The 21,409-nt window shown below is 37.6% G+C and overlaps 1 protein-coding gene across 11 annotated transcripts in view; it reads left to right on the forward strand.

Moving 5' to 3' along the window:
* Positions 1-21,409, forward strand: part of ARL15 (ARF like GTPase 15) — a 436,720-nt gene that overhangs the window by 360,496 nt on the left and 54,815 nt on the right. For 2 of the 11 annotated variants that reach the window (XM_017969921.4, XM_078365508.1), the window contains one exon: positions 1,394-1,478. The exons of the other annotated variants lie outside the window; for them this stretch is intronic. In XM_017969921.4, coding sequence (XP_017825410.2) covers positions 1,394-1,478 — 85 coding nt within the window. The remainder of the gene's footprint in view (positions 1-1,393; positions 1,479-21,409) is intronic. 11 annotated transcript variants of the gene reach the window in all.

The following is a 21,409-nucleotide window of genomic DNA, read 5'->3' on the forward strand; positions in this document are numbered from 1 at the left end:
GGCCTCCCAAAGTGCTGGGATTACAGGCTTGAGCCACCGCGCCCAGCCCGATTGAAAGTTTTATATTGAAGTTGGATATTATAGTCTCCAGCTGTTTGCTAGCATACAAATTGTCCAAGGATATTAGGGAACAATTTGGTAATACCTGTCAAAATTGTAAATGCACATTCCCTTTGACCCTATACTCTTAGTAGTTTTCCCTAAGGATATAATTGTAAAAGTACACCAATATGTATGTACAAAGATGTTCATTGAAGTGTTGCTAATAATAGTAACAAACTGGGAATAACCTAAATGCCCATTGTAGGGAACTGGTTGAATTCATTACATTACATCGGTAGTATAGAACACCGTATGCTCCCTGAAAAAATATGTGCTGCTATTGAAAGACCTTCAGGATAAAACAGTCAAAAAAGGCAAGTTGTACAAGTCTGAACAATATGGGTAGTTTTGTGTATGTTCTTCTGCATACAGACATACATTAAATTAATACATGCCAATACCAACTCCTATAGTAGAAAAGATATTTTGTCCTGGAAGGAAACAGAAATATAATGCATACAATTAAGAATAATCAATTTGTAGAGTGGGACTGGGATGTTAGATGATCATGAGGCTTTTATCTTGTGTTTCAAGCCTTTCTCTACTGTTGGAATTTTCTAAACCAGTGTGTATATTTCTCCCACTTTTTAAAAGTTAATTTTCATTTCAACCATTTTGATGATGGGATTAGGCACAGCTTCTTTCTTTTTAAAGTTGTTCTTGCATCACAAACAACTAGTAAATTTTAAAACATAAAATCAATGGAAATAGTTTTTTTTTTTTTTTTTGAGAGAGAGTCTCGCTATCGCCCAGGCTAGAGTACAATAGTACAATCTTGGCTCCGTGCAACCTCCGCCTCCCAGGTTAAAGCAATTCTGCCTCAGCCTCCCAAGTAGCTGGGACTACAGGCATGTGCTCCTACACCTGGCTAATTTTTGTATATTTAATAGAGATAGGGTTTCACCATGTTGGCCAGGCTAATCTCGAACTCCTGGCCTCAAGTGATTCACCCGCCTTGGCCTCCCAAGGAAATAGTTTTTTGTTGTTTTTAAGATCACATTCTTAATCCTTGTGGATACAATAAAGTTTCTGACTCTACTTATTAATGTTTTTCCTAATCCAAATAGTGATTTTTAAAAACTTCAAGCCTAACCATAATGTTGTTTTACATAGAAGCAGTTATCCTAGCTCCTGTTTATCTTCGGTATTCCCCAGTCCTTGACTGGATGTAGATAGAGAAAGAGTACAGAAGGGCAGATGCCTAGAGCCTAACATTTGGACCATGTGGTACAAGGACAAGATACAAGAGACTCTGACAAAAGCAAGCTTCTTCTGTTTCCTGCAATGATAGGTGCTTTGGAGAAGGTTACAAATACAGACAGCCTCAGGATCCCACCCACAGTGTTCCAGAAGTGTGACCCGATATCTTTTATTAGGTGAGTATAAAAGGCACAGAGGATTGAAAGTGAAATACTCTCTGAGCTTGGAGTTTGGAGACCTGATGTCAAGCCCCATCTCTGCCACTAGCTGTGGAAGAGTCACTTAACCCTCACCTCCACAAAGAGATGAAGTGGCTACTTACCTGGCAAGAAAACAAGTCAGACATATTGATATTTATGATGAAAGTTCAGCCTTCAAACTTGGACACCTGTTTTACAAAACATCTTGATCTCTCTTCACTCAGCAATACTAAATAACCACAAGAGAGGTCAACCTTGAACTGAATGCTCCTGTCACAATGTAATAGAAAGGAGGACAAGCTATCTCTATATCACTAGGTATCCTAAATTCTATCCTTAGACTAATTTAGAGCTTAGAAAATCTTTGTGCCCTAGCCTCATTGGTTTGGACCGTAGGATTCTTTCACTGAAATACATTTACTTTTGTATTGACCTGAGGTGTCATCAAGAGTTGCAATAAGAAAATCACTATAAAGGATACATTATTTCATTATGTGTTTTAGTGTTCTTGTTTTTAAACGTCCAGATGGTAATATCCCTTTGGAATATGCACCAGGAAAATGTTGGTCTCTTCTACCAGCTAGGTTTGCTTCAGCTTGTGAGATAATGAGAAGATGATGTATCATTGTACATACTCATTTACCTATCTGAACCAATTTCTACATCTTTATGTTGAAAAAAGTAATATCCATTTTAATCTCCTTTGACTTTTAAACTTACATCTTCCCATCAAGCACTTTTGTTTGATACTTATATATGTATCTGTCTGCTTGACATCTGCACTCATTAATTCTTTCAACAAATAATTACCAAGCATCTACTATATGTCAGACACTGCTCTAGGCACAACAGATGCAGCAGCAATCAGGACAAGCCATGTACCTGTCTTGGAACTTCCAGTACAATAAAGGGAAAAAAGCAGCAAACAAGATAACAAAGTAAAATGTGTCCTGTGGTTGACAGTGATAGGTGCTAAGTGGGGGAGTTATAAAGCAAGAAGAAAGGAAGTTTCCAATGGGGCAGGGAGTGAGGAGGAAGGAAGAATGCAATTTTGGATAAGCATGAGCATGGAAAGCCTCATTGAGAAGGTGACAAATGAGCAAGGACAGGAAGAGGTGCAAATCAGTGCAGAAAGTGGTAGGAATAATAAGTGCATAGGTCCCAAGACAGGACTACATTGGTTTATAATGGTGTTCAAGTCCTCTATTTCCTCACTGGTTTTTCATCTAGATATTCTTTCTATTATTGAAAATGAAGTATCGATGTCTCCAATTATTATTGTAGAACTTTCTATTTCTTCCTTCAATTTCATAAATGTTGACTTCATACATTTTGGAGCTCTGATATTTGGTGCCTATATGTTTATAATTGTTATATCTTCTTGATGAATTGACCCTTTTATCAATATATAATATCTTTTTGTCTCGTAAAACTTTTTGACCTTTTTGGGTGATATTAATTTAGTCACACCAACTGTTTTTCAGTCATTGTGTGCATACAATATCTTTTTCCATCCATACACTTTAACCAATGTGTGTCTTTGGATCTAAAATGAGTTTCTTATAAACAGTATATGGTTGGATTCTGATGTTTTTAATCCATTGTGCCAATCTCTCTGCCTTTATATTGAAGAGTTTTATCCATTTATACTTCAAGTAACTACTGACAAGGATCTTAACCTTTTTGCTATTTGTTTTCTTTATGTCTTATACTTTTTTGTCATTTCCTCCAATACTGCCTTCTTTTGTGTTTAGTTGATGTTTTAGTGTAGTATATTGTTTCACTTCTCTTTTCATTTTGTGAATGGGGATTACAATTAATGTCCTAAACTTATAATAGTCTACTTTTACTTAATACCAACATAATAGTATATAAAAACTCTGCTTCTGTATGTTTTCCTCCTGATGTTGTTCTCGTAAATTACATTGATACATTTTGTGCCCATTAACATATGTTTAAAATTATTGTTCTTTGCATTTGTCTTTTTTTTTTTTTATTTGAGATGGAGGATGGAGTCTTGCTCAGTAACCCAAGCTTGAGTGCAGTGGCATGATCTTGGCTCACTGCAACCTCCGCCTCCTGGGCTCAAGCGATTTTCCTGCCTCAGCCTCCCTAGTAGCTGAGATTACAGGCAGCCACCAACACGCCTGGCTAATTTTTATATTTTTAGTAAAGACGGGGTTTCACCATGTAGACTAGGATGGTCTTGAACCCCTGACCTCAGGTGATCTACCCGCCTTGGCCTCTCAAAGTGCTGGGATTACAGGCATGAGCCACCACGCCCAGCCACATTTGTCTTTTAAATCATGTAGAAAATAAAAAGAGGAGTTACAAATTTAAAATATATACTGGCTTTTATATTTACCTGTTTGATTACTTTCTTTTTTGAGACAAGGTCTTACTCTGTTGCTCAGGCTGGAGTGCAGTGGTGCAATGATGCCTCACTGCAGCCTTGACCTTCCTGGCTCAGTTGATTTTTTTCACACCAGCCTCCTGAGTAGCTGGGACTACAGACATGTGCCCACCATACCCAGCTAATTTTTGTATTTTTTGTAGAGACAAGCTTTTTCCATGTTACCCGAGCCAGTCTCAAACTCCTGGGCTCAAGCAATTCACCCAAAGTGCTAAGAATATAGGCATAAATCATTATGCCTGGCCCCATTTCCTTAGTTTTAACTGCATTCTTTATGTCTTTGTTGTAGCTTTGACTTAACTTTGTCCTTTCATTTCAATCTAAAGAACTCTCTTTTGCCTACTGACAATGGAGGTCTACTAGAAGCACATCTCCTCAGTGTTTTTCTGGGAATGTTGTAATTTCTGCTTTATTTTTTAAGGATGGCTTAGTCATATATAGAATTCTTGGTCAATATTTTTTGTTCTTTTAGCACTTTAAAAGTATTTTCTCACTCCTTCTTGGTCCCCATAGTGTCCAATGATAAATCTTCTCTTAGTCTTATTGAAGCTCACTTCTATGTGGTAAGTTCTTCTCTCATCTTGTTGCTTAAAAACTCCTTGGCTTTCAGTAATTTGATTATTAGATGTTGTGTTGCAGATCTGTTTGCACTGATCCTTGTTGGAGTTCCCTGAGCTTCTTGACTGTGTAGATTTGTGTCTTTTATTACATTGGGGAGTTTTTAGCTGTTATTTCTTCAAATTGTCTTTTTTTCCTTCTCTTCTGGGCTTCCCATTATGTGTAAGTGGGTACACTGTTATGGTTTCCAGCAGATCTTTTAGGCTTTGGTCCTTTTTCTTCATCCTTTTTTCTTTCTGCTCCTCAGATTGGATAATTGCAGCGGACCTGTCTTCATGTTCACTGGTTCTGTTTTCTGCTGACCCACATCTTTTGTTGAAACGCTCTAATGAGCTTTTTATTTGAGTCACTGTAGTTTTTAGCTCCAGAATTTTCATTTGGTTCCTTTTTTTTTTTTTTCTTAGACGGAGTTTCGCTGTTGTTACCCAGGCCGGAGTGCAATGGCACGATCTCGGCTCGCCGCAACCTCCGCCTTCTGGGTTCAGGCAATTCTCCTGCGTCAGCCTCCTCAAGTAGCTGGGACTACAGGCACATGCCACCATGCCCAGCTAATTTTTGTATTTTTAGTAGAAAAAAACCTCTCTCCAACTTTTCCTTCCTTATTTTTGGGACTGGTATGCCTCAACTTTAATCTTTTGTTCTAGGCATCTGCAGGGGCTCCACCTTGCACGTATTTTGAGTTAGATGAAACAAAATTCTTTAGGTAGCCTCTATACAGGTTAGAAACAGCAAAAACAATTCTTTATAAATAAGGTACACTGTGCAGCCTTCAGAACCAGTTGCCAGGGTCTCATACTGGAAGTGCAGACTGTTACCTTTAAGACTGCTGCTGAGCCAGGAAACAGGTTAGGGCTAGAACATATGCAAGTGTTACAGTGCTCTTCTACCATTTTAAAATTGCCTTTGTCTTGATTCAGCATTTGCCTGGTTGCGATAAACCTTTTTCTGTTTTCTAGACTTCTAACAATGTTAATTCTGAAAGGTTTTTTTTGAATTTTCAATGTTTCCTTGGGAGGTGAGGCGTTTGGAGGTGCCTAGTCTTAACAGTATTGCTAACATCACTTTCCTGCCCTACTTTAAAATGTAAGTTTTAGAGGTGTGTTTTATTTGCCAAAACATTCTTTATTAAACTATAAAATCTATCGCAGCTTTGGAATTTTTAATTGCAGTTGTAATCCTAATAAAATATTGCTGTAAGCTTACAAGGTATGCTTTGCAAAGTATTTGTGTATTAATAAATCTCTGTACAGAGGAAATGGTAAATCGCACTGTATTAGCTTGGCAGAAAAGTGATTAGATCGAAAATCTTATCCTTTTCTAAAGTAACCTAATTGCTGTTGAAGGAAGAAAACTATTGGGGTATCAAGATTGATGGAAGGATGTAGAGTCCTCCATCTGTGCTGCCATCTTCCTTTGTATTACAGTCCTTAGCTGGAGGGGCAGGTTCTTTGAGGTCTCCATCTAGTATGGCACATCAGATGTGCTCAATAAATATTTGTTAGAGGAACTTCAAGTTAACTAAGACTTTGCTGTTAGGTTAATCTAAAGCAGGAGATGTGCATTTCAATGCTGGAAAGAGTATAGAGACTTTCACCCGAGGAACTATTTCTTAGGCAGATTCCAGAAAGTAGTGTTGGAGTATGGCGTGTATGTTACCCAATAGCTGGTGCAATGTGGAAACATTGGAGTGGAGGTCAGAAATTAGATGGATGCTCTTTCCATAAAATAATTTCTACTTTAAGAATAGTGTTTTTAAAAGGAATATGGTCTTTCCTATGCAAAGAGGCAGTGTGGTCCTGGTTAGCAGTATGTTGGAAGCAAACTTTGGATAATGATGACTAATTTTAGTGACCATTTTGAGTATTAAATGCGGCTATCTATATAAAATACTTGATCTAGAGGCCTAACATTGTGTGGATTCTCAATAAAATAACCTCTTTACATGAGTTCTTAAAATTAAATATGGGTTTCTACTCGCTTTCCAGGTTATCAAGCATTTGGTGTGAAAGGAAAGTGTTCTGTGGCAGACATGAAATGGCTGAGAAGTGGGGAAGGCAGGGACATAATGTTCAAGGAGTGGACAGGTGATCCAGTGAGGAATTGGGCTATGGAACATGGAAATATTCTTAGAAAGTAATTATTCTTCTCCTTTTGTTGTATTAACTGATTAGCTTAATTACTTATTCTCCTTTTGTTGTATTAACTGATTAGCTTAATTACTTATTCTTCTTTTGTTGTATTAACTGATTAGCTTAATTACTTCCAAATAATGAGAAATCAGTATACAAGTTGTACACCTTGGCAGAGGGCTTGGATCCTAAGACAGAGGAATGTATTTGCAGATGATAGATGGAGAGGATATATATAGCAACCTTACTGAAGTAACTGGGTCTTCCTTGCCTGTATGTCATACCATGATTCTTTAAATGTTTTATCCAGACTAACGGACCCCAGGACTGATTTCCCAAACATTAGGATAGTTTTGCCATTTAGAGGAATGCAGGAAAGCTCCCCTGTCTTTTGGGTTTTTTTTTTTTAAGTTGATGAGAAATAGCTTGTATGCAACAGATAAGTCTTTGAATACACATTCAACTAAAGATCTGAAAATCAATAATCTCATGTTTTGAAAATGAAATGCTGTTCTTATACCAGACATTTAATGTACATCTGCATAAGGTTAGCAAAAATCCATTATCATCTCACTACTTAGTCTGAAATGGAAAACATAGTGTTTTTAAGTGATCATAGATATTTCATTAAAGCATAAGGTTCCTACATAATAATTATTGCTTGTCATTTTTGAATCAACAAATAGATATAATGGATCAGAGAACTTTTAATATTTCTGTATTAATTGTGATTGTCTCATTAAATGTGGAAAATGTTTGCTTTCACATGCCTTTGACTGACATCTCTTCCTTCTTTCCCACTGCCCCTGCCCCTGCCCCCACCCATCCCCACCACCTTTGTCCTCCATCCTCTTAATATGAAAGGTCTTCCTGCTTAGCACACTGACCATCATTAGCACTGATCACAACTACAATTGGTTAAATTTGCATAATAAATTTTCTAATGAGGATTTTCCTCAATATGTTTTCTGCTTTAAGAAATAGTGATATTGGAAAAGGGTGTTAAAGTGTACAAACAACTCAATCTACTTTGCTGTATAAAAAGTTCACTTATTTACAGAAAATTTATAAATCTATATAATGTGTATTAAGATTCTCTGAGCTCCCCACTCAATAATAGCCCCTTACATTTGCACAGTGCTTTATACAAGACACGTGTATCATCCTTAATTCTTCTGAGGTAGGTAGAATCTCATTTATTTTATGGATAAATAAACTGAGGCTCAGAAATGTTAAGTAATTTGTTTTTTTTTTTTTCTTCGAGATAGAGTCTCACTCTATCACCCAAGCTGGAGTGCAATGGCACAATCTCAGCTCACTGCAACCTCTCCCTCCCAGGTTCAAGCAATTCCCTGCCTCAGCCTCCACAGTAGCTGGGATTATAAGCACCTGCCACCACTACCAGCTAGTATTTTTATAGAGTCCAGGTTTCACTATCTTGTCCAGGCTGGTCTTGAACTCCTGACCTCGTGATCCACCCCCTCGGCCTCCCAAAGTGCTGGGATTGCAGGCATAAGCCACAGCACCAGCTGGTTAAGTGACTTCCACAGAATCATTTGGAGCCTAGTAATTGGCAAAATGAGGCCTCCAGTCAAATCCTAGTTTTCTTTCTATACCACAGCTGCAGCTTTTAGTAATGGTGTAGTTCAGCATACATATAAATATTTATAAACATTGTGTCATTGTTCTGAATGAGTATATCTTACTATTTTGACTGCTTTATGCCAGTGGAGCTGTGTAGTAGAGTGGATATTTGCAGAAGTTTAATCCACAGCCGTTTTATATTCCCTCTGCTTTGAGATTTTATCCTTTGCTAGCAACAACATTCTTCTATAACAACAAATAAAGCAACCATTTTCCTATTTGTCTTCTAATAAAACAGGTTTAGGGATGATTTGCTCTTTTCACATACTTAAACACACCTTGAGTTTCTTTTTATAGAATTTCCTTTCTACTGACACCATGAAATCCCAGTACTGTTTCTTATTTGAATGTTTTATCATCTGACACCTAATAATGAAACTCCATTATTGTGCCAATGACTTTTTTATCTTTCTTAAAGTTTAAAAATGTTTAGAAATTATTTCATTTCTTAAACAAAAATTGTAGTACCATTAAGCATTCCCTAGAGAGATAAAGATTGAAATTTGAAAGTAAGTCACTACTAACTTTGAGCCAATAAAAAAATTTTCATGGAAATGATTTTTTGCATATTAATTTTTTTAATGCAGCACTAAAAACCAAAGAGTATCATATAAAACAGGGTCAAGGCACGTTTTGTACCTAAGCTAAAAATTACTTCTGTGGCCTTTGACATATCTAGGGACTTTGCCATTATAATGCAAAAATAAGATGAAATCTATTCAACTTTTTATAAAATTAGACATAAAAAAAACCGTTGTCTGTGCAAGGACTCAAATACTTTTTTTTTTTGAGACAGAGTCTTGCTCTGTTGCCCAGGCTGGAGTGCAGTGGTGCTATCTCGGCTCACTGCAACCTCCACCTCCTGGGTTCAAGCAATTCTCTACCTCAACCTCCCGAGTAGCTGAGGTAGGGTGCCCACTACCACACCTGGCTAATTTTTGTATTTTTAGTAGAGATGGGGTTTCACCATCTTGGCCAGGCTGGTCTTGAACTCCTGACCTCGCAATCTACCCGCCTCGGCCTCCCAAAAGTGCTGGGATTACAGGCATGAACCACCGCACCCAGCCACTCTCTTCTTTCACACACAGTTTCCAAAATCACAGCACAGATTGTCCAAAAACCATTTGTACTAATAGCTTTGTTTATGAAATTTGAGTTATCATTCCCCAAAGCACAAAATTTAAAAAAAGAAATTTTTTTTTCTTTTATCCAAAGTCTAAGAGAATAGTAAAAATATATCATGTGGCAGTTGGTAAGGAAGAAACAATTGTTATAATTTTAAAGCATAAAGCATAACACTCAGAAAAGATTCATAGAAAAAGTATCATTTTATCTAGTTTATGTTTTTACAGATAAATATATTTATTTACTGATATTTTTAGTGGTCATCATATTGAAAGTATATAGGGAAGGAATAAGTAAGGTTTTCCAAAAAGTTCTGTGAAGGTATTCTTGTGTTCTCTAGATCAGTGCTTTTATAAAACTTGTGTGATCTAGAGAACACAAAGAATACCTTCACAGAACCATCCGCAGACTGGTGCCAGTCCACAAAATATCTGTTTGAGTATGCAAAAAGATCAATACAGAAATTGACAGTAAGCATTTAGGAAATGTATAACAAATCGACATCGCTGCAGCATCCAAAGTTTATGATTCTTGTATTCCACAAAAGCATTGCTCAGGTCCATGATGGGTTAGAGAAAACAAACACTCAAAACAAACCAGCTCCTTCACCACAGATTGCATTTGAAGTTCTGATCAAGCTCATGTCTGCAAACCTTTTCTGTAAAGGGTCAGATTGTAAATATAGGCTTTGTAAGCCATACTCAAAGTCCCTGCTACTCAACTCTCCTATATCCAGTTGTCATAGACAATATGTAAACAAAAGAATTTGGCTGTGTTTCAATGAAACTATGAACATTGAAATTTGAATTTCATCTAATTTTTGTGTTCTTAAAATGCTAATATTTTGATTTTTTTTTTCCCCAACCATGTAAAACTGTGAAGACCATTCTTGGCTCTTACAGGCCATATGAAAACAGGCAGTGGGCTGGATTTGGCCCTCAGGACGAGTTTACTGACCCCAAGCTAGATCAGCAGTCCAGCCATCGTCAGGAACAGATGCTGTTATTTCTTAGTCTCAGTGTTCCCGTCTGTCTCTGGGATTTTAATTGCCACTTACTTTCACTCTGCAGTTTGGGTTATTATTCAAGAAATACCTTAGAGCACTCATAATGCTTAGAACATTATGTTTAATAAAATCCAGAAGGAAAATGTTCCAAGTATCTCACTCTGGGAATATATATTAGGATTTACTATGACCTACTGGTTTACATGAACTTTGCTTAGAAAAAAAGGCGTGGAGAATGGGATGGAAGATCTCTTTATCATGTGCATAAAAGTAGTAATAGGCTATTTTAATTTGTGGCCTGGAATGGGTAGCGATAGAGCATGAGTTAAAATCTTGCTTCATGATTACCCCCAAATGGAGAAGTGATGTGTTTCAATAGTAATCAAATGACAAAAAGCTGTGAATGGATTGTGTGAGCTTAGCCACCAAAATAGAGAATTTCTGATTCCCCCTCTGTCTCAGGCCCTTCTTTTCTCCTACTGTTAGCAGAAACTCAAACCCCAGCTGCTTCCATAGTTAACCATCCGTCATGACATCATTGTCTTTCTGTTCTTAGCAATTTCCATCCGGCTTAGTAGAAGTGGTTCCTCATTGCCTTCAGCACTGTTCTTTTTTTTTTTTTTTAAATTTTTTAGAAACAAGGTGTTACTGTATTGCCCAGGCTGGTCTTGAACTCCTGACCTCAAGGACTTCTCCTACTTCAGCCTCTCAGAGTGCTGGGATTACAAGCATGAGCCACCATATCCAACCTGCTGTGTCATTTGAAACACTGGAGTACTACATACTTTCACTACTTGGTTGATATTGCATGTAATCATCAAATTACAACATTCATGTAGTCCCTTTTTTTTTTCTGTATCACTTAACATTTGCCAACAAATACCTGCGTGTGAACTAAGCAAGTCACTCTGCTAGCACAATGACCTTGAGCAAAGGCACTTTCCTTCTTCATATGCGTTTGTTAGTCTTTAGTCCCAACGTAAGTATTTGGTTTTGTTTGTTTCTTTCTTTCACTCTCCACATATGCAGCAGTCTTTTGGAAAGAGTTACTTTTACTATTTCAAACTTGGAGAAACCTTTCATCACATTGATAAAGTTCAGTGTTTGGAGCTATTATGATAGGATCTGCTGTCAGAATTTATGTTCCCTTTTTGTTCTGTTTCACAATATAAGAGGTTAACTCTTGTTGGCATGCCACGATATTTTTGGATAAGTCAAGCCCTCCAAAAAAGTTAGAACTATGAAACAAACCAGTGTTTAAGAAGACACATCCTTGGAACATGAGCAAGCCCATTAATGCTGTATTTTGAGTAATATGTGTTTGATCTTATGCATGCTGTCTTCCATGTCATCATTTCAAATGATGAGGAAACTATATCTCCTCATATTTGAGAACAAACTACAAAAGTTGGTTCTTTAATTATATTATAAATCCATAAAAAGGTCCATTTTCAAACACAGCAACTTTTTAGGCAACGTCCTGTTTTTCACTTAAAAATGGAAGTCAAACTGTTACAAGTGCTTTCTTCATTATTCATATTTAATTACACAGTGGCTTATTCTTTATGATTTTAGTGTATTTGTGAACACTCTACATATTGAGTAGAGTACTGGTTACATAGCTAGTTCTGTAAACAACATGAAATGAAGGACACTGACTCAGAGATTTATAGTCCTCTGCAGTGCCATGTCCAATGGAAATTAAATCATTGTCTTGTGTGTCTTGAGGCTTATTTATCTAACTAATGTTTATCAAGCACTTTACATGTGGCAGGCAGTATGTAGCTTTTATTTTATTTAGCAGTATCTTTTTTAAGATTATAAAATTTTTTGTTGAATATTATTTGCAATCAAAGACACTTCTAAACCTAAGGAAAAACTTTACGACTAAAGTGCCCGCTCTCTTCAGAATGGCAGTGAAGGTAATGATTTACGGTTCTGTGTGTGTATGAGTTTGTTATTGTAAAATCTTTCAGCTCCAGGCTATGTACATTTATGTTTCAGTAGCACATCTCATTAAATCCTTTAGTCTAGTACTTCTCAGTGAAATGGGTTCTGATCAATGTGAAGGAATATTGAGTGGACACCACTGTGGCTCTCTTGTTCTGCATATTACCCACTCTGTGCTTCCAGAAAAGTATTTTAGCAAGTGTCTGACCCTTGGTTAATGAAAAATGTTAAAATGTGTCAAAGAAACTGTCTTATTCTTCTCATAAAAATATATGTCCACTTGGAAATCATAATTTCACTATTTTAATGACTGTAGTTGTTTTGGAAATTTGCTAGATAAAGGCTCCAACAGCATAAACTGATAGTTTTATATTACCAGATTGCTTCCAGATTTCTCCTTTCTGTTCAGTGAATAATAGTAGTGTATGGGATCAAATTTCTAATGCTTTTCTCCAGGAGAACCACTGTTACGCAAATACCAAGTTTATAACACTACAGAATAGACATCAGGGCGAATTTTCAAGACCTATCAGTTTATTTTTATTGTTTGCTTCTGTAGGTTGTCATATAGAAGACCAAAAGAACCATAAAACATTGTTTTTACATACATGATGGTGGGAGGTAGGGTGAAGTTTACTAATATTTGCTAGGGAACCTACTACTAAGGTTACTGCTTTATGTTGGACACTTTTTATTTATTTATTTATTTTTATAGACGGGGTTTCACCATGTTGGTCAGGCTGGTCTTGAACTCCCAACCTCAGGTGATCTGCCCGCCTTGGCCTCCAAAGTGCTTGGATTACAGGCGTGAGCCACCACACCCGGCCTATGTTGGACACTTAATTTTGTTTGTCATTATCTGTCCTCCATTCCCAAATTGCCTTAATTTGTATATCATCATCTTAGATATTCACTCTCGTTATCTCAAGTTTCCAAGGGTTTTCACTATGTCTCTATTTTTCACCTGTGCCTATTTTATTTCTTTTCTTTCTAATTTGTTTAGTAGTTCTACAGTCTTACTGTTTTATTGTTTCCTTCTGTAGCCTGCATTGTTATCTCATTCTTTTATCACTGATGTCTCATTTAATTTCTATTTTTTTAGGTTTGTAGTGTAATGCACTCATGGAGATTTTGCGGGGGAAGGTGGAGAGGGCTGTTTTCTTCTAAAGTAGATTCTTGCTTCCTTCCCAGCCCTCCCCCCTCTTTCATTTTTTTTCTTGCTGTAGGAGTCCTGCTTAGTCTTTTCTCTTTGTAAAACTTAAGTTGAACATGAACAACTCACTCAGGATCTTTTCTTCACTCTCTAATGTCAGGAAGTTGTCCTTGTCTTGCATTTTACCTTCTCAAATTAGACTTTGATGTCTTGTCCCAGAGCTGCATTCAATTTGAGGATTTGACCTGAAGACCCACATGCTGGAGAAGAGGTGGAGTTAGTTGAGCTGGGCTGTGTGCTGGGATCCTACAATCCCAGTTGCTAGCAAGATCTGGGCTTTGGCCTTCCTCAGTAATTGTATTAAATGCCCTGCATCCTGTTTGCTCTACATATTCACAGATAGCTCTCTGGAGGAGTGAGATATACGGCTTTGGATTATTCCTCCAATTCAAGGAGGTGCTAGCAAGCCATTTGTTTGGTTGGTTTTGGCTAAGATTGTCAGCCCCAGATGTCTCTTTCCCTCACCACACCCTGTCATATTCCCAGCAAGTATTTTTGTCCCTTTCCAGCTAATGGAGAAAGGAGAAATCTGTATGCTTTTACCATGCATCATTAATCCACAGAGAGGGAAGGGAACCTCACCTGGGAATTTTCTGCCCTTAATTCTCCTTCTCTCCCAGCCCTCAACACACAAACACACACAGACCCTTAATGATTGTTCTGTTTGGCTAGACCTTTGTTTACTATTTAAGATATAGTAAACTGTGATACAGACTAACAAACCTCATGTTAGCACCAACTCAGATTTAACACACCTGGCAGTTAGCTATCTCCATCCCTTCATCCCAGCCCTTGTCCTTATTTTATTAGCTCTGCAACAATGAGATCTCACATACATGATTGAATTTGTTAGACTCCTACATACAGTGTTATAATAGTTTGGCTGTAATTAATTAGCTTTGCTTGATTATGGCTCATCTTCCTTTCTTCTCCTTTCCTCCCAGGCATAAAAAGCCAAAATGGTGAGTTCTGATTTGCTTTCCTGTGTCTGAAGAGATTCCTGTGATGGATAGCAGGAAGAGCTTTTACTATGAATGGATTTTTCTGTCTCTTACCTGGGCTACCAAAATGCTAGCTTAGATCCATTTTCCCCATGGGGGCTGTTAATGATACTTTTCAGGAATTTGGCCACCTAGCTTTCCCACCTCCAATGCGGTCCCTTCTTACCTGAGAATCTTCTACTCATGGGCACTGCTTATACAGATTATGATATGATTTTCTCCTTAACTTGGTTGGTCTCTGATAACATTACTTTTTTTTCTTTTAACAGTGATTTTAAGTTTATTTCATTAGGGGAACAATTCTATAATCTGGGTTTATTGTGTCTTTTTATTTTCTTGAGACTGAGTCTTGCTCTGTTGCCCAGGCCAGAGAATAGTGGCACAATCTCAGCTGACTGCAACCTCCACCTCCCAGGTACAAGCAATTCTCCTGCCTCACCCTCCCGAGTGGCTGGGATTACACGCACATGCCATTACACCCACCAAATTTTTTTGCATTTTTAGTATAGATGGTGCTTCGCCATGTTGGCCAGGCTGGTCTCGAACTCCTGACCTCAGGTGATCCACCCACCTCAGCCTCCCAAAATGCTGTAATTACAGGTGTGAGCTATAGTGCCCAGCCTACTATGTCATTTTAGCCCAAAAGTCCTGTGCTAGGCACTTCACATTTATGACTTTTAATCTTTACAGGCCTTCCTAATAAACCATAGTGATATGACCCTTCATTCATACATAAGGAAACTGAAGTTTGAAAGAGTGAAGGTTTTCCACAGCTAAAGTGTGGAATATCAGGGTCAAATGCAGATGGGTCTGTCTCCAAAACCTGTGGTTTCTCCACATCAGTGCTGCCAGCTTGTCCTGCTGTCTGCTGTTGGGTACCTCAGTAACCCTTATAGGTTTTAATTACTTTATCTACAAAATAGGGGGCCTGGCCTGCAAGGTCCTTCGCAGCCCTACACTTCTGTGTTTATGGTTAGTGGAATGAGAACACTACATTTTCCTTTAACATAAATTTACTTGACTCTACATTTAATAGGAATGGCCATATATTTTAAGTTTAAATATATATTTACATATTTCTGCAGTCAGGAATTTTAGGTTATATAAACCTTTTTGTTTTTGCAACTCATTTTTCAGGTGCTTTGGAATTTCACTGCTGTTCTTTTTAATGTATGGTGTTTGCAGTTGTAAAGTTGGAAATTTTTATTCAAATGTGGATATTTTTTCTTACAGTATTCTATCTTGGCTTAACAATTCTCAGTGTGCTGAGAATACCTGGGTTGGAGATATCTTGAGAAAGTGGAGCAAAGCAAACCTAAATAATTCATTTGGAGGTTAAACCTTCACCCTTGACCTAAACAAACTGAGTTAACAAACCAAAGATTACATTAAGGAGACTACAAACCCCTGCTTCTACGAGTTTATAATCTAAAAGATAAACTGTCTGATGTCAATGTACGTCTAAACTCACGTGCCCATACTCAGAAAATAACAAATCTGTCTGTGTTCACAGCTGCAACGTAATAGCGACGTAGAAGCTAGGAGTACAGTGGAAATAGTGATTCTGTTAGATCAGGAAGTGCAGAATGTGAAAGACCACTGTGTACAGAATGGATCGTCTTAGGGATGAGGTCACATGAGGCAGGACTTTGAAGATGGTTGAGTAGAGACGAGGGAACTGACTCATCTCTCTCTCAGTCACTCCAAGCTCACTCCTTAATTAAGTGCTGTTTAGCCCTCTGCCCACAGGATTGCAGGCTCTCTGATCTGTTGCCCAGGAATCAGTATTTGTTTTTCACTTCCTTTCTAAATGTTAATTCCATCCCAAAGACGGGATCCTTAGAACTATTGAACCCATATTGGCCTGTCTCTGCTTAATGTTACTTAATTGGGCTACTTTTAACCATGCTTTTCTCACCTCTGTTTATTTGGTATTCTTTGAGAACGTTGTATGTGCCAGACACTTTGCCGGGCCTTAAGTATATAGTGATGAGCAAAAGAAATAGTAGTTCAGCTGATACATTTCTAGTGAATCAGAAAATTAGCAATTCTTGAAGAGCAGGCAAATAATTAGGAAAGAAATCAAGGACAAGGATAAGGTACTAGGATGGAAGATAGATGAGGGTGCAGTTGGGAGCTATTCACTAGGTGATCAGGTCCTTTTTCTTTTTTGAGGCAGAGGCAGAGTCTCACTCTGTCACCCAGGCTGGATTGCAGTGTCAGGATCACAGCTTTCTGCAGCCTCAACCTCTCAGGCTCAGATGTTCCTCCAACCTCAGCCTACCACGTAGCTGGGACCACAGGCACATGCCACCACACTCAGCTAATTTTTTGTAGAGATGAGGTTTCACCGTGTTGCCCAGGATGGTCTGGAACTCCTGGGCTCAAATGATCCTCCTGCCTCAGCCTCCCAAAGTGCTGGGATTATAGGCGTGAACAACTGTACCTGGCCAGGTCATTTATTTATTTCATCCCTTTCCTCATATATTCCAAGTCTCTTGCTCAAATGATTTAACCACTCCCTTGTGGACTTTTCCTAAAGCCCCATATCTAGGCTGTTTATCTACAGAATTGATAATACTTTTAAATTCCTTTTAGTTAAAACCCAAGTATTTATTCAAACCCTGTTGTGTTTTGACTCTATGCCAGACATGGTAGTGTTTACCATATAGTTCTGACGTCCTCTAAGATCCCTAGAAGTATTCATTTTCTGTCTTTGACTTGCTGTGATTTTTATCTCCCACACCCATATACCATGGGGTCCGGAGTTGAAATGAGTGTCTTTCTTGTTCTTTACTGCCACTTTCAGATCATTTATCTTACAATTAAAACTCCCATTTCCTTTTCATTTTAAGCTATTGATATATTCCACCTGCTACCTTTCTGGACACATTCATGCAGCTTCCTGTTGATTCTGCCCATCATTCATTGAAGTTTTTGAGCACTGGTTTGACACTTCTTCCTATGGCTGTCTGTCATTCTTGGAAACTTGAGCTCTCAGGTAGAAAATTTATCCAGCTTTGGTTTTCTTAGTTCCTTGATCACTTTCCTTCCAACAATCTTTCTTTCACTCTACCTCAGCCACCCATTCAGAGGCCATTCTCAACCAGACCTGGCGGTTACAAATAGCTGTACCACCTGTGAAACCTCATCTTTAAGCGGTATCTTTCACAATCCCTATCTTTTCAACTCACTTATTCTTTACCTACATCTGGAAAATTGGACAGGAGGAAAAATTGGCAATACTACTCCTAACTGGCTTATTAAATTGATGACCATAAGGCTCATGGGGCTCCAGATTTCCAGCTGTTATCTAGTAGTTGAGACGTGAAATGGACTGGCAAATTTGTGGGAGAATTGACCTAGGTTGATATTCATTCTGTCAGAGCCACTGGAGTTTGTAGTTTCTGAGAAGGCTTGTGTTATTTGGCAGAACCAGAATTGGGCATCAGTTATCTTCATGTACTTAGCCAAAGCCCTAGAAAAAGTTTTTTGACTCTTAAGAAAATAATCTAAACCCAGTAATCCTTGCTTCATTTGTTTTTAAAGACAGACCCCTTCTGTAGAGTTTTTCTGTGTGAACCTACCCGACCTCCTATAAAAAGAAAGATCTACCTTGGATGTGGAAATTTATTTATTAACTGTTCCATTCTGTTCTTTTCTGAGAACAACAAGTTTTCCACGTAATTCTGTATATATAATCCTTTTTTAAAAGGATTGCAGGCACATTTTATTGTGAATCTGGCCCTGTTTTAATGATGTGTAATGTTGGATTTCTTCATATCTTAAATATTAAGAAAAGACTTATACAGAAGTAAAGGGAAAGGGGAAGAAGGAGAAAAGCAGAAGAAAAGGATGACTAATGCTTTGGTTTAACAAATAACATTGTGAAATAAACCACTGATATTTTGTAGGGTAAAAATCTTTCAAATCTACTCATTATTATAATAATAACTAATAAAATACTCATCTCACAGGCAGTTCAAAGGAACCCCATTGGCTAAACTTGGTAATTAATTGGTAAGCTTTAATGAACAATATAATAAATATTTTTCTTATAAAAGCTTGACCCCATACAATTTTCGATGAAACAGTTTGCTTTTACAGAACAATAAAACTACAAAGACATTTTGAGGATTAAGTCAGCTGCATGATGTGATCATTAAGCTATTTACTATAAAATGTACATTCAAATTATTAGAAGTTCAAAAGAATTGACAACACATTAGAAGGGTATTTTCTATTTTTCATATGAAACGTAAAAGTTCTACAAGTTATGGGCATAAGTGAAGTATGCATGTTTCCTATTCTCCTTTTTTAAAAAATCCATAATTGTTCTCTGTTAAGCAGAGAAAAATGACATGTGACTTTTATTTTTCCAGAAAATTAAGAATAACGTGGGCATTTAAGGTTATATATACATAATGAGTAAATTCCCATTAATTCCATGCTATATTGAGGAAAATGCTTCAAATATGTGTAACTTCCACCAGAGTCGTTGGCTTTTTCTTAGCTCTCTTTGGAACTCTGATTACTACTCTTAATCTCTTTCAAAGTTTGATTTTATTAAGTTGCTCAAAGGTGGAGAGAAAAGGTTATGGTGTTCTTTTTTTTTCTTTCAACAAATTAAGAAAATACAAATTTGCTACATGTCTGTGGTAATTAAGCAGTATCGCAGCACTGGCTGGTCTAGATTTAAAAGTTCAGGACTTTATTTTCAAGCAAAAATTAGAGTGTTTTTGTTTTTTTCTGGGTAACACGTAAGTTACAAACATCTGTTCATGTTTGTTTGAATCATATAGTATTTGATTTCAGTCTTTTACAATTAATCTACAGATTTCAAATGTAAGGAACATTAGAATAGGGAGTCATAGAGCATCTAACTTTTGTTTGCAAAACAGTAATGTTATAACTGAATATTTTCCTCGGTTTAGAAATTTTAATAACATTAATAGCAAACAGTAATGTCAGTAAAATAGAAATTGAAATGTATGCATTAGTACGAAATATAAGACTATGGGAAGAGGTAGAAGATAGGTAACTCTTTCTTTTTTTTTTTTTTGAGACGGAGTTTCACTCTTGTTACCCAGGCTGGAGTGCAATGGCGCGATCTCGGCTCACCGCAACCTCCACCTCCTGGGTTCAGGCAATTCTCCTGCCTCAGCCTCCTGAGTAGCTGGGACTACAGGAACGCACCACCGTGCCCAGCTAATTTTTTGTATTTCTAATAGAGACAGGGTTTCACCATGTTGACCAAGATGGTCTAGATCTCTTGACCTCGTGATCCACCTGCCTCGGCCTCCCAAAGTGCTGGGATTACAGGCTTGAGCCACCGTGCCCGGCAGGTAACACTTTCATAAGAAACATTATTAGAAAACTTTCGTCTTTGAGTGAAAGGAAAGGTGAAAGTACTTGAAGAAAATGAACGATTGCCTTTACACTCACTATGACAATGAACTCATTCAGAGCTCTTTGTAAACTTAATCAGTTAATGATGCTTGAAATATGTTTTGATTTAGGTAGTTGAGGAAAGTGTGTTCTAGAAGAAATGCAAGCAAGATATCTTTTGGGTGAGAATCTAAGTGGAAGTGATGGATTGTTTGTTGATTTCACAGTGACTGAGTTAGAGGAAATCTACAGTACCTTAAAGGATTTTAGTGTAATTTTATGATGCTAACAAATTTGTGTAGTAAACTAACACTAATATGGTTAGACTGCCAAGTGATGCTTACTGTAAACACCAATAATAATTGCATTTTATTTATTTATTTATTTATTTTTAAGACAGAGTCTCTCTCTGTCACTCAGGTTGGAGTGTGATGGCATGATCTTGGCTCACTGCAACCTCCACCATGCGATTTCAAGTGATTCTCCTACCTCAGCCTCCCAAGTAGCTGGAACTACAGGCATGTGCCACCACACTTGGATAATTTTTGTATTGTTAGTAGAAACGGGGTTTCATCATGTTGGCCAGGCTGGTCTTGAACTCCCGGCCTCAAGTGATCTGCCTGCCTTGGCCTCCCAAGTGCTGGTATTACAGGTGTCAGCCACCAGACCCAGAATTGCATTTTAAGTGTCAACCTGGAAAAGGAGAAAGTTGGAAGATCCTGGACAAAAGATTGGTGTATGCAAAATGCTGAAAAGGTTATTGGTAAGAAAATGTGTGTAGAGGCCTGGTACAGTAGCTCATGCCTGTAATCCCAGCCCTTTGGGAGGCCGAGACAGACAGATCACCTGAGGTCAGGAGTTTGAGACCAGCCTGACCAAAACAGTGAAACCCCATCTCTACTAAAAGTACAAAAATTAGCCAGGCGTGGTGGTGCGTACCTATAATCCCTCCTCCTTGGGAGGCTAAGGCAGGAGAATCTCTTGAACCCAGGAAGCAGAGGTTGCAGTGAGCTGATATTGCACCACTGCACTCCAGCCTGGGCGACAAGAGTGGGACTCTAAAAAAAAAAAAAAGAAAAAGAAAATACATGTAGACTATTTTGGAAATGTGATTTGATTTTTTAATTATTTGTCAAGAAAGTAAAAATATTTATCCATATATATGGTAAGGAAGTTCCCTAAAGTAGGTATATAGTGCTGTAGTTTAATTGCTCACTAAGTATTCCTGGTGTCACAGGCATTATAAATGAGTTTAAAATTTTGATTTTTTTTTTCAGCATTATGTTAACCAAGAAGAAATATGGATAAACTCCTTTTTTAACCAACCTCCCCCATAAAAGACTAGAAGAGCCACACAAGTAAAAACAAAATACAACATTTGCCTGTTTATAGGTTCTTCTAGATGTTGAACCTAATATCA

Source organism: Callithrix jacchus, chromosome 2 (genome assembly GCF_049354715.1).
Source record: "Callithrix jacchus isolate 240 chromosome 2, calJac240_pri, whole genome shotgun sequence".
NCBI lineage: Eukaryota > Metazoa > Chordata > Mammalia > Primates > Cebidae > Callithrix > Callithrix jacchus.